The following is a 13,196-nucleotide window of genomic DNA, read 5'->3' on the forward strand; positions in this document are numbered from 1 at the left end:
TTTGAGCCAGGGATATTCACTTTCTCAGATTGCATTTGTTGATGCTTTCGGTATCACACCTTGCTCAGGTACTTTTTAACCCATTTCAGCCCATTCCTGCATAAAATTTGTATGTTTTTGTAGTGTTGTGTTGTAGAAGTGTTTATACTGTGTACCCGTGGTTGCCAGTCCATGCATCCCTTAATCTGGTAAAAGTTTCCACTCATTAGGGATTTTCAGGGAAAAATAAGGAGAAAAAATAGGAACAATAGCAATATCATTATCTGCTACCACAATTACTAATATTTTATGGATGTGATATTTCATTTCATCAGTCTGCTTTTATAACTCCTGATCACATTCCTGATTAATATTGTTATTGCGTTAGCATCATTGTTTCTTGTTGTCTGTACAAGAGGGGGGGAAATCCATTAAATAATGATGTGTGTTTGATTAGAAAACTGTCCACTGTGCTTGATTGCTTTTCATGAATTTGTATATGAACAGCCATTCTTCTCACTGATGGTCAAGTGACTCTCTTCATTGATGGGCAGGTCATTGCTGAAGCCTGACAGCCAAGTGGTGGGTAGACATCTGTCCAGTCTTTCTAGCTGTAAGGCACTGGCTTGGATGTAGTCAGGAGAGATCAGTCATGCTGAGACTCATGGGTAATCCAGGACGGAGGTAAGCCACTGGAACACGACCATTCTCGCTGGTCGATCCTGTGATAGACAGACGGGCTTTGGAGCGCATTGCATCCGTGAATTTCATCTGTATAAGGACAAAAACACATTAACCACATTTTCATCAATGACACGTAACTTAAAGCTGCATAGACAGGGTTAGAATCACCAGTTAACCAGAGTACTGAGAGGAATCTGCCACTGTACTTCATAGGCACTGGACTACTTGAATCTTTTTTTTGTTGCACTCACCAAACCCTTTAAGTTCCCCACTTATATACCTAATTTCATTTTTCAATCCTTTATTCACAGGTAATACTGTACAGCTGCTAACATAGCCTTTTTTAAGAGAACGTGCTTTCTCCTGGAAACCCTTTTAAGCCTCCTATTTCTTTAAACTTTAATATTTAACATACTAACTGAGGAATGTAGAATTGTGCTATCGCTGGTACTACCTGCTGGACATTGTTGATCAAGGGTCCAATACTAGCTGATATGGCTGATATGACTGATTACAACAACCTTGTGAACAGCCTATTACACTTTCTTATATAACAACTATTGTTGGGGTACCAGGGTGTGCTATTGGCTGTATTGGCTTTAGAGTTGTGGCAGCCGGACTGTCACTGAACCAGTGACTTTGTCCTAGAGCCCCCCAGGGGGTCCAGACCTGGATGTAGCATTAGGAGGGAGCTGCTGAAGTTAAGGAAAGACTGTTGGACAGCTGTGCATTCAGCTGTTGCGAAACAAGAAGGAGCTGGGCTTTGAAACAGCTGCTGGACTAGACGTGGACAGAGCATAGATTGTGTGGTAATGCCTTGCTTTTTGACTGTTTTATTGAGATTTTAGAATATCCCCTCATCTGCTTTTTTTGTCTTTTTTATGGTAATATTTAACAATTGTTATCACTCTTGTTCCTATTACTATTTCAGGTACAGAGGTACTTCCAATTTATACTTGTGTTTTTATTTGTGGGGAAAAATTTCTTTGCCCCAATGTCTGTCTTTGGGCTCCTATAGGCTCTTTCAAACCTAGGAGGCATTGTTTTTCAGCATAATCTGCTACTTAGCTTGACCTTACCTTTACCATTTGCCCGCTTGGCTGGTACACATATGAACAAATCTGTGTGTAACTCGTGTGTCTGAATGTTTTTTACACAAGTACAGAAGTCCTTCAGACCATGTATGTGAACAAATGATAACCTGGTTGTCTTTTAGAATTTAATCACAAGGCTGAAATGAGTGCTTCTGCTACAACTGCTAATTGTTATTATTGATTTCCCAAAACATTGTATGCCACAAAACCCTCAGAATTACAATAACAATTATTACGGCATCAACATTTTAATAAGCACTTTGAGCGCTTATATAGATACAGCAGAAAAGCATTACACGAGAACCAGTCCATTTACTTGAGGCAGAGTGTCTCAGGGGAAACAATATTCAGCAACCTGTTGTTTGAGCTGGAGCCTCACTTTTTGGTTTATTTATTTATTTTTAAGTGGTCATTACTCCTGTGGACACATTCTGAAAAGCAGCAGTTTTTTTCTGGCTTGCTCCTTGGACCTCGGACACTATTTTAAGTTTCTTTCACTTCGTTTTTGCTTTAAACAGCTTCTTTCTTACATATTTACCACTCTCTCCACTTCACCTCCAGGTAACCTTATTTCCTTGTGTAGCAAAATAGGGGTGTGCTGCATGCAGCCCACTGACTGCTAATATGAGTCTAACTTAGCCTGATGCACAGCTGGACTGGCCACCCAGTGGGCTGATTTTTTGTTTTTACATTCACATGTGGTCTCTTTTCTTCATGATAGAGGTTTAACCTGCATTTTTGCAATGTACTGTGAACTGTATTCACTAATAGTGATTTCTGTAAATGTCTGTCAGTCTGAGGATGATGATCATCCAATATTGATTTCAGGTTCTTGTGCACAGAGGCTTCTCAATATTTTTTTGAAACTTTTAACTAAATTTACTGTAAATAATGAGATATTTAAGCTCTTTGCAATTTTACACTGAAGAACATTATTCTAAAATTGTCATACAATTTTACAAGTTTTTGTTTTTGATTTGTATTTTTGCAAACCTCTGATATCTTTCTTTCTGAGAAACTCTGCCTCTCTAAGATACTATTTATACACAATCATGTGACCTGTTCATTAACGTACATTAGCTGCAAAATGTTCCTCCTACTTTAAATACTTGATGTGTTTTCAGTGAGTGATTGAATAAAGTTGAGGTTTAATAATAACTGCATTCTGTTTTTATTTATATTTCATATAGTGTTCCAGCTTTTCTTTGACACTGGGGTTGATAAGTGCTGTATAACACTCAATACAGCACTTGATATAAGATTTTCAAAAGACTGCATGAAATGATATGAAATGTTTTGCTTTTCTTAATATTATATATTGTATATACTGTATATAATTCCATTGATACATTGTATTAATGGATAGTGGCTGTAGGCCAGTAAGTCAACTACTAATTATCTTCTATGGTTGGTGGTTTGATCCCTGGCTGCTCTTAAGTCTTCTTGCACAAGACACTAAACCTTAAGTTGCTCTCCAATGAATATATGAATGGCTAAATGAGGCATGTTGTATAAAGCACTTTGATTGCTCAAGCAGAGTAGAAAATCACTATATAAGAACAAGTCCACTTACCATTAGGAAAGAAGCTATGTCAAACTTTAAGTATACTATAAAGAAAATAATTAGTGGCAGCAACTAACCCAGCCACCAGGGCACGTGTATGTGACGAGGTGAGGCCAAACCAGTGTCCTCCTAGTGTTGGTCCCAAACCCAGATAAATGAGGAGGGTTGCAGCAGGAAGGGTCTGCAATGTAAAATCTTTGCTAAATCAAACATATGGATCATCAAGAATGAGATTTCCATACAGGAACAGTCAGAGCCTGGCTTAACAGCGACTCCCTTCTGTGCTATCCGGTCTTTAAGTCTGACATAGCCGTTTCCGGGTCCAAACTCCACTTCAGGTCCCAAAGTCAAACTAACACTGCGGCATCACTTAAAGTTACAAACTGTCTAAATTCTTTCATCTTTAATCAGTGATCAGTTGTACCAGGTGTAACAATTAAGTTTAACATCCAGGAAAACAGAATTTATGAAATTTAATCGAGTTAGAAGTTAGCAGGAAGTTAGCTCGCTAGCTTCCACCTAAACATGATATAGCATGTTCTGACTGAGGGATTTTGGAAAAAATTAAAACGTACAGCTCTGCTATCACTTCCAACATAAATGAAGACAGAAAACTAAACAGCAGTGACGTTTGTAGGGTTACTGAAGTTGGGCTAGTTGGTATATAATGATGTGCTACCTGATCGCTAGTGACACAGCTGTGTTAGCTTAACATAAACGCTGTGAAGCTGGAGGATGAACGCTAACTTTTTCCCCCTCGATAAAAGTTAACGTGAGAGTTCCTGATGGTTAGGGACAAATGCAATCCCATGGCAGGATGCTGTAAACAGACCAAACTTCAGTCAGAACAACTGAGATAATCCATATACTGCTGCATGGGCTGGGCTGTAGTTGCATCGTAAGGGTTTAAAAACTGAGCTTTAAAATGATGGTAACAGTAGTAATAAAAACTGAGAGAGGCCGACAGTGATCACTGACTTTTATAGGGGCTTGTTCAGATTAAATAGAACCGATACAAAGCATTAAAACATGTTAAAAACACAATAGCCTTAATAAATGCAGAGAGGTTTGGACCTGGAAGCAGGGTTCATACGTGATCACTTAAAGACCAGACTGGCCAACAGGGTGTATCATGCAGGCTGAAATTTCACGACTCCACTTCAGCCAGAAGTTAACTGAGAGGCTCAACATCCGGTCTTATATGTGATTTAAGCACTCTGTTATTTGTGTTTTTTGCCAATAATATCCTTTTTCTTTATTCTTAATCAAAAAAATAAATTAAAATATGAGTTTGAACAGTATGTTAACAGAGAAATGTAGTCTGAGGATGTCTGTTCTAACATCTACACATTTTGTGTGTGTAGACATGATCCACTATAATTTTTAACAAGAAAAATAATGTTAAATGTTGTAATTAATTATGCTCACTACTGATCAGAATATAATCAGTTAAATATATATTGTTTACGTTTAGCCAAAAGGATGAGAGTAAGGCAATATAATAATGATTCTAAAGACAGGCCTAATTCAGGTCGAACTGAGAGGCTGGGTAGGTAAGGCCTTGAGAAACATGAGGGTGTGTGTGTGAGGGAATGAAGCAAGAGCCACTCTGATCGTTGAATTTCTGACTTTAAAAATACACAACTGAAGGGTGATGGCGTAGATCAGTGGGTGAGCAGGGCACTATACACCATATGGCTAGAAAGCAGTAGGCCTGGGTTTTAGTCTGACCCGCAGCCCTTTGCTGCATGTCTTCCCTTTCCTCTCTCCCTACTTTCCTGTCTGTCTACAATGTCTCTATCAAATAAAGGCTAAAAGCCCCCCACCCAAAAGAATCTATAAAATATATTCAATTTGGGGAAAAAAAAGTCTTGAATAAATAGTGATTGAGAGATGTCTGTGAAGGTTCTCAGTCATCCAGGTCATCATAGTCAAAGGAGCTTGCAAAGAAAAGTGTCCCAGATTTAAACCCAGTGGGAGTATCCCCCCCAAAGAGGGACAAAAGGCCCATTTCCTGGGCCATCTGACCTCAGGAAATCGCATGATAAAGTGGGACAAGGTTTCACAATGAGCTCACCCGAAGCCCTGGCTGATTGGGACCCACACCCGTTTTCACACCTTGGCTCATGTGATTAGAGGATCATCAGGGGGTCCTTTTGTCCCTCTTTGGGGGTGTACTCCCACTGGGTTTAAATCTGGGACTCTCAACCATTTGACCTTAGAACTAGAGATGGACCGATCCGAGATTACGTATCGGCATCGGTCCGATACTGACCTAAATTACTGGATCGGATATCGGAGAAAAATAAAAAATGTAATCCGATCCATTAAATATCACGAAAGCACCTCACAAAACTTGCAACACGCCGTAACTCTCCTCAGAACGTTAGCACGTCGGAGCAGTGTGGTCACGTGATAGAGCGGCTGTGGCATGCGGGACCTGTCGGTGGTCTGGATAGCATGTGGAGCTTCGCTAGCAACCCGGCATTTCATCTCCGACAAAGTTATCCCGAGAGAAGTAAGGCAAGTGTGTAAGTCCATCTCTGAATGTTTGTAAAGCATTCCTGCGTTAAGCTTAACAAGCGACTGCCTCTTCTTGCTGCTACTTCAATCATGAAACTGCTTAATGATCAGATAATCGGCTTTTCTGTCGCGAGTCCATCTCTCTGGTTTGTTTTTGGCCCACTTTGCACCAGAAAGAGGAAACCAGCGGCTGAACAACAGCAGCACATTTAAGCTTGATAAGCTGTTGTTAGAATTGATTTAATATTACTTTCTACTCGAGGATCTTTTTCTACATAGCTGACGGCTGGTAACTGTGCAGGGGCGGATCTAGCAAAGTTTAGTCAGGGGGGCCGATAGGGCATTAACAGGGAAAAGGGGGCACAAAGACATACCTTTCTTTCTTATTCTCATTTAAAATGTCTAGCTTTTAATAAATAATTATCTGACACCCAAAGTTTTAATTTGATGTAAAATGAATAGAAGTCAATTACTGTATATAGTAACTATTAAGTCTAATATATATACCCTAGTAAGCTATAGTACTTTTTCCTTTGGGAAGGTACCATCTGTGCAGTCTGCAATTTTGTTGAAGAAAGATTGTCATGATCCTGGGTCCTTTTGACCCAGCATTTTGTGTTTTCTCTTCGATTTTGGTTCTGTTCTTCCTTTGTTTAGTGTTTACTCTGTTCTGCCCGTGTGTTCCTGTTTTATTGTGAAGGTCTGCGTCTTATGTGAGTGTTTTCAGTTTGCCTCCCTAGTCTCGTTATGTTAATCACTCCCAGCTGTGTTTCCCACCTGTGTGTAATCTCCCTGTGTTCTCTGAGTGTATTTAAGTTGTATTTTCTGTCTTAGTAATTGCTGGTTCGTCTGTGTTGTTTCCCCTTGGTCTCCCTGCGTCTTCCCATATGTATTTCTCCGGACCTCCCTGCATCCTCGTTCTGGTTTGTCTTATTAGTTTACCCAGTTTAGGTTTCCAGTTTCATGTTTTGTCGCCACCGCTGTTTGTACTTACCCACCCCTGTTAATAAACACTCACCTGCACCAGAGCTGCTGCCTTTTGGGTCCTTCCTACATTCCACACGGCTTGCCCCGGCAATCCGTGACAGTACGAACCAGCCACCATGGACCCAGCAGCAGTAAATCCGTCCGAGGAGCTCCAGGACGACGTTACATATAACGTGGAGATTCTCCTCGGGCTGTGGCTTGAAAACCCTCCAGAGGAGCTTCGCCGCACCGTCGAAAGCCGGCTACAACGGCTCTTTTCCGGCCTGCCATGGCTTCTAAAATCGCTTCCTCCGACCATGCAGGCTTTTCTCCAGCACACACCTCACCTTCTCTCAGCCACTCCTGCCTCGCTGCCCGACTCGCCGGATGTGATCTTGCCCGGCCCGTCGGAGCCGTCTGCGGGGAGGAAACGCCGATCGCGCCGCCGACGCGCCACCCCACAGCCGGACGTTCGGACTTCTAATTTACCGGCTGTGGTGAGTGAGGACTCTGTGTCTTTTCCAGACAACGTGACTGTTCATTCAGGGGCTGTGTTTTGTGTGGCGGATGTCAACGCGAGCTGCGTATCGCCTGTGCAGCTACTCCCAGCTCAGTTAGCTCCCTCGCAGCCACCCTCAGTTCAGTTAGCTCCCTCGCAGCCACCCTCAGTTCAGTTAGCTCCCTCGCAGCCACCCTCAGCTCAGTTAGCTCCCTCGCAGCCACCCTCAGCTCAGTTAGCTCCCTCGCAGCCACCCTCAGCTCAGTTTCCAGTGTCCCCCTCAGCTCGGTTTCCAGTGTCCCCCTCAGCTCGGTTTCCAGTGTCCCCCTCAGCTCGGTCTCCCGTGTCCCTTTCAGTTCAGTCTCCCGTGTCCCTTTCAGTTCAGGCCCCAGAGCCACCCGTGTCCCTTCCAGTGCCGCCTGTAGCGCAGGCCCCAGTAGCTCCAGTGCCGCCTGTAGCGCAGGCCCCAGTAGCTCCAGTGCCGCCTGTAGCGCAGGCCCCAGTAGCTCCAGTGCCGCCTGTAGCGCAGGTCCCAGTAGCTCCGGCTCCAGTATCCCCGGTTTCACTCATTCACTCCATGCAGGGAGAAAGTCTAATATCACCTCAAGGGGCTTTTCGCGGTTCAGCCGCCATTGGCACAGTTTGCCGCTCCAGGGCTTCCCCAGAGGCTAGGTCTCAGTCCCCAGCTGATTCTGGACCCCTGAAGTCTATACAGCCACCTGAGAACTGCACCATGTCTGCGTTGCCTGGGCAGAGCCAGTGCTCAGTGCATTGCCAGTTGCCTTCGTGTTTGCCAGAAGACTCCATGACTGCTGGCTTAGTGTTGACTTCTGCTGGAGGGTCCGAGGGACCGCTCCGGCCTTTGTCTCTAGTCTCCGCTGGAGGGTCCGAGGGACCGCTCCGGCCTTCGTCTCCTGTCTCCGCTGGAGGGTCCGAAGGACCGCTCCGGTTTTCGTCTCATGTCTCCGCTGGAGGGCCCGAGGAGCCCGTCCAGCTTCCTACCTCATCAGCTGGGGGGCCCGAGGAGCCCGTCCAGCAGCCTTCCTCGTCAGCTGGTGGTTCCGGAGAACCACGCCAGCCTCATGCCTCGTCGGCTGGAGGGTCCGAGGGGCCCGTTCAGCCTCCTGTCTCCGCTGGAGGGTCCGAGGAGCCCGTCCAGCCCCCTGCTGCAGCTTCGTCATCCTCGCCTGGTCCAGCTTCGTCATCCTCGCCTGGTCCAGCTTCTGCCTGTGCTTCGCCTGGCCCAGCTTCTGCCTGTGCTTCGCCTGGCCCAGCTTCTGCCTGTGCTTCGCCTGGTCCAGCTTCACCTTGGCCTGGTCCAGTTTCGTCCTCGCCTGGCCCGGCTTCAGCTTCGTCCTCGCCTGGCCCGGCTTCATCATCGTCCTCGCCTGGCCCGGCTTCATCATCTCCGCCTGGCCCGGCTTCATCATCTCCGCCTGCTGTGGCCTCAGCCTCGTTTGGGTCTGGAGCTAAGCGGCCGTTTTCTAGACCGCTGGCTGGGCTACTGGCCGGCCACCATCGCCTGAGTGGCCGCCGTTGCCTTCCGCGCGGCCGGCCCCCGGACCGCCATCGCCTGAGTGGCCGCCGTTGCCTTCCGCACGGCCGGCCCCCTGAACTCTTCTGTTTTGGACTCCTGTGCTGTCGGCCCCCTGGCCGGCCCCCTGGTCTTTTCTGTTTTGGACTCGGTTTTCCTGTGCTTTGGTGTGCTTTTCTTTTGGTTTTGGACTTGTGTTTTGTTTTTCTTTTTGTCTTCTGGCCTTCTGGTGCTCCTGTTTTATTTTGCCTCGAGCCCTCCGTCCTGGACCCCCTCCGCCCGCCCTGGTCGGGTTGTTTTCTGTTTTTTTTGTTTTGTTTTTGGGCTGTCGGGAGCCAGCCCTTGAGGGGGGGGGGTTCTGTCATGATCCTGGGTCCTTTTGACCCAGCATTTTGTGTTTTCTCTTCGATTTTGGTTCTGTTCTTCCTTTGTTTAGTGTTTACTCTGTTCTGCCCGTGTGTTCCTGTTTTATTGTGAAGGTCTGCGTCTTATATGAGTGTTTTCAGTTTGCCTCCCTAGTCTCGTTATGTTAATCACTCCAGCTGTGTTTCCCACCTGTGTGTAATCTCCCTGTGTTCTCTGAGTGTATTTAAGTTGTATTTTCTGTCTTAGTAATTGCTGGTTCGTCTGTGTTGTTTCCCCTTGGTCTCCCTGCGTCTTCCCATATGTATTTCTCCGGACCTCCCTGCATCCTCGTTCTGGTTTGTCTTATTAGTTTACCCAGTTTAGGTTTCCAGTTTCATGTTTTGTCGCCACCGCTGTTTGTACTTACCCACCCCTGTTAATAAACACTCACCTGCACCAGAGCTGCTGCCTTTTGGGTCCTTCCTACATTCCACACGGCTTGCCCTGGCAATCCGTGACAAAGATGTTGAATCTATTTAATATTTCTTGAAAAATAATTGATTTCTGTGCATTTTTTTTCACACTGCATCAAATTAAGGTTGATTACGTCGATTAAGCATCATGAGGTGGCGCGTGAGGGGTGGTTCCCTATTTTTTATTTATTTATTTTTGTTGTTGGAACCCTATTAGTTAGGTTGCTTAATATTTATGCTAAGTACTCTTTAAAATACCAGAATAGGGAGGATGGTGTAGGTTTAAGTTTATTAGATTGATCAGTATTGCTGAACTATGAAAAAAAAATTTTTTGCATACAGGTATAGCAGAATAGCTTTAGTGTAGTTGTTGTTTTAAACTTGAGTATGAACTTGTACAAAATGCAGCAAGATATTTAAAAAAACAGTTTTGTTGATTAAAAAACACTGTATCGGATTCATATCGGTATCGGCAGATATCCAAATTTATGATATCGGTATCGGACATAAAAAAGTGGTATCGTGCCATCTCTACTTAGAACTGAAGAAGCTTCTCGGATGAGAGGTGAAACATTTTCAAGCAACTTAAAGAAGTCCAGATGCTTTTTTTGCAAGCTCCTTTGACAGTGATTGAGAGAGTTTTAAAGAGAAAAAGTATTTGGATTAAGAGGGATTGTGCTAAATTGAATGTGCAAATGAAACCTAAACTGAATGAAACATGAAATGAAGCTTATTCATATTGGACTGAATAAATTAACGCAATTTTCCATGTTAGAGAGATAGAGAGAGAATGAGAATGATAATATCTGACTGAAGATCGGTGGATCTCATGCAAACACACCTGATTGGTTGATTAGATACCAGAGAGAGAGGTGGAGAGAACGGGACTTGACAAAGCATAAATTGGAGTGCCTAGAGGAGTCCCTGCAACCTGTGAGATGAGCAGTTCAGAAGACTGAATCTCACAACTGTTTGAAATGTCAGACCACATCGGGATCCCCTTCAGTTCACTCACCAGCCCCACCTTGGAGCTGAGGATGCCGTGATCTACCTGCTCAATTGTGTCTACACCTATCTGGACCAACCAGAGGGCACTGTGAGGGTCATATTTTTCGACTTTTCCAGTGCATTCAACACCATCAGGCCAAGCCTCACAGGTGATAAGCTGACAAAGATGGAGGTGGATGCTTCTATCCCAGGGGTCAGCAACCTTTAACACCCAAAGAGCCATTTGGACCTGGTTTTCACGCAAAAGAAAACACTTTATGTCTGCGCTATCTATGCTGTTGTGTTGGTATGTGTCGGGCTGTGAGCTGAAAAGCTACAGCCGGCTGTATGCGTCAGCAACCGTGTGGGAAAAGTTGTCAATAAAGAGATGCTGAAAAGCATGTTCATGCAAACATCGACACAATAGTGCCCTGCAGACTGTTCACAAAGCTGAGGGATCTGGGACTTAACAGCCGTCTGTGTGCATGGGTGTTGGACTTCCTCACTGGCAGAACTCAGGTGGTGAGGGTGGGCAGGTGCTTCTCCAACAGCATCACCATCAACACAGGAGCACCTCAGGGATGTGTCCTCTCGCCACTGCTCTACTCCCTCTACACTTCAGACTGTGTGGCCACCCATGGCTCCAACACCATTGTGAAGTTTGCTGACGACACAGTGGTGTTGGGTGCCATCTCCAACAACAATGAGGCGGCCTACATGGATGAAGTGAAGAATCTGGCATCGTGGTGCCAGGACAACCACCTCCAGCTGAACGTCAGCAAGACCAAGGAGCTGGTGGTGGACTTCAGAAGGGGTCAGCACAGAGACTACAAGCCCATTATCATCAATGGAGCTCCAGTGGAGAGGGTGCAGTCCTTCAAGTATCTTGGTGTCCACATCTCCTCAGACCTGACATGGGCTGCCCACATTCAGGTCCAGACCAAAAAGGCTAGGCAGCGCCTGTATCACCTACGACAACTGAGGAAGTTCAGGGTCTCTCCAAAGATCCTCAGGATTTTCTATACAGGCGCTGTGGAGAGCATCCTCACACAGAACATGACATCGTGGTTTGGGAACAGCTGTGTGAAGGACCAAAAAGCTCTCCAGAGAGTGATCCGTACAGCAGAACACTGCTGCAGGATTGCTCTCCCCCCGCTTCAGGACACCTACACCAGGAGATGCCGGACTAGAGCAGCGCAGATACTGAAGGACCCGTCCCATCCTGGCAACAAACTGTTCCAACTTCTGCAATCTGGTAGAAGGTTCCGCATCTTCCGGGCAAGGACAGAGAGACTCAAGAGGAGCTTCTATCCCCAAGCCATCCGTGCCCTAAACACACACACCCGCCCTCTCACATCATCTATAATTGACTGAGACAGGACTCTTCCAGACACTAAACCAAGGCACAATGTACATTTCAATTCCTTTAATTTTAAATATGTTTATATTGTCTATCCTGTAAAATAGTCAGATGTCTATTCATATTAATGTACAGAATTCACCTGCTTGCTGCTACTACTGCACATTCACCCAGTGTATATACTATATGTGTATATATATATATGTATATATATATAATGTTCTTCCTCTACACCCCCCCCCCCCCAATTTTTGCACATGTCGAGGAGCGTGTCAGGCTACATTTCACTGTGTGTTATACTTGTATAACTATGCATGTGACGAATAATAAAGAACCTTGAACCTTGAACCATTAGTAATTCCTTTTGTGCATAATTTTATATTGTTGTTAATAATAAATTAATTAAAGCAACAAAACAACCTGAAGAGCCGGTTCGGAGCCGAAAGATCCGGATCTTTTTAGTGAGCCGAAACGAAAGAGCCGGTTCTCTAAAAAGAGCCGAAAATCCCATCACTAGTGTCGGGCTGTGAGCTGAAAAGCTACAGCCGGCTGTATGCGTCAACAACCGTGTGTGAAAAGTGGTCGTTAAAGAGATGCTGAAAAGCATGTTCATGCAAACATCGTCGTGTCTGCCGTGATATGTTTACAATGGGACTTCTGCTCCTGAACCTCTGCGCACAGCGTCTGCAAATCGGGGCTGTACGAAGTGACTTTCATCTTTACGCAGGACTGTAAGCTGCCATCTGTGAGGCGTGAGCGGTGTTTGTCTTTAACATAGTTCATGGTGGAGAATAGCTGCTGACATAATGTGGATCTATAATTGGCCTACCTGGGGTTGAAAGTCTCGATAAATGCGCGGCGTTTCGGCAGGCATACCGGCTTTCGCGAGTGTGACGCTTATTTTGAGCGATGAAAAAATAAAAGAATATAATTTTATTTTTATATTTCAATATCACAATAATCTTCCAATTTAGAACTACAAGGTAAAAAAGAACTAACATAAATAAAATACACTTCAGCTAAATACTTCTAATTTATTTTCCCAAACCACGCGGAGCTGCACTATAAGGACTAAAGAGCCGCAGATTGCCGACTCCTGTTCTATCCGGTCGTTAAGTGATGACGTGACGAATCCTGCTTCCGGGCCCAAACTACCCTGCGTTTATTAAGGCTTTCGTGTTTTTAACA

General features: G+C 44.9%; 1 protein-coding gene across 2 annotated transcripts in view; it reads right to left on the minus strand.

Moving 5' to 3' along the window:
- Positions 1-615: 615 nt before the first annotated feature.
- Positions 616-13,196, minus strand: part of LOC146629994 (glutamate receptor 2-like) — a 119,680-nt gene continuing 107,099 nt past the window's right edge. For both annotated transcript variants that reach the window (XM_085355533.1, XM_085355532.1), the window contains exon 19: positions 616-750. In XM_085355533.1, coding sequence (XP_085211659.1) covers positions 616-750 — 135 coding nt within the window. The remainder of the gene's footprint in view (positions 751-13,196) is intronic.

Source organism: Diplotaxodon limnothrissa, linkage group LG6 (assembly GCF_057381915.1).
Source record: "Diplotaxodon limnothrissa isolate DT_005_m linkage group LG6, D_limnothrissa_male_GT1.1, whole genome shotgun sequence".
Taxonomy (NCBI): Eukaryota; Metazoa; Chordata; class Actinopteri; order Cichliformes; family Cichlidae; genus Diplotaxodon; species Diplotaxodon limnothrissa.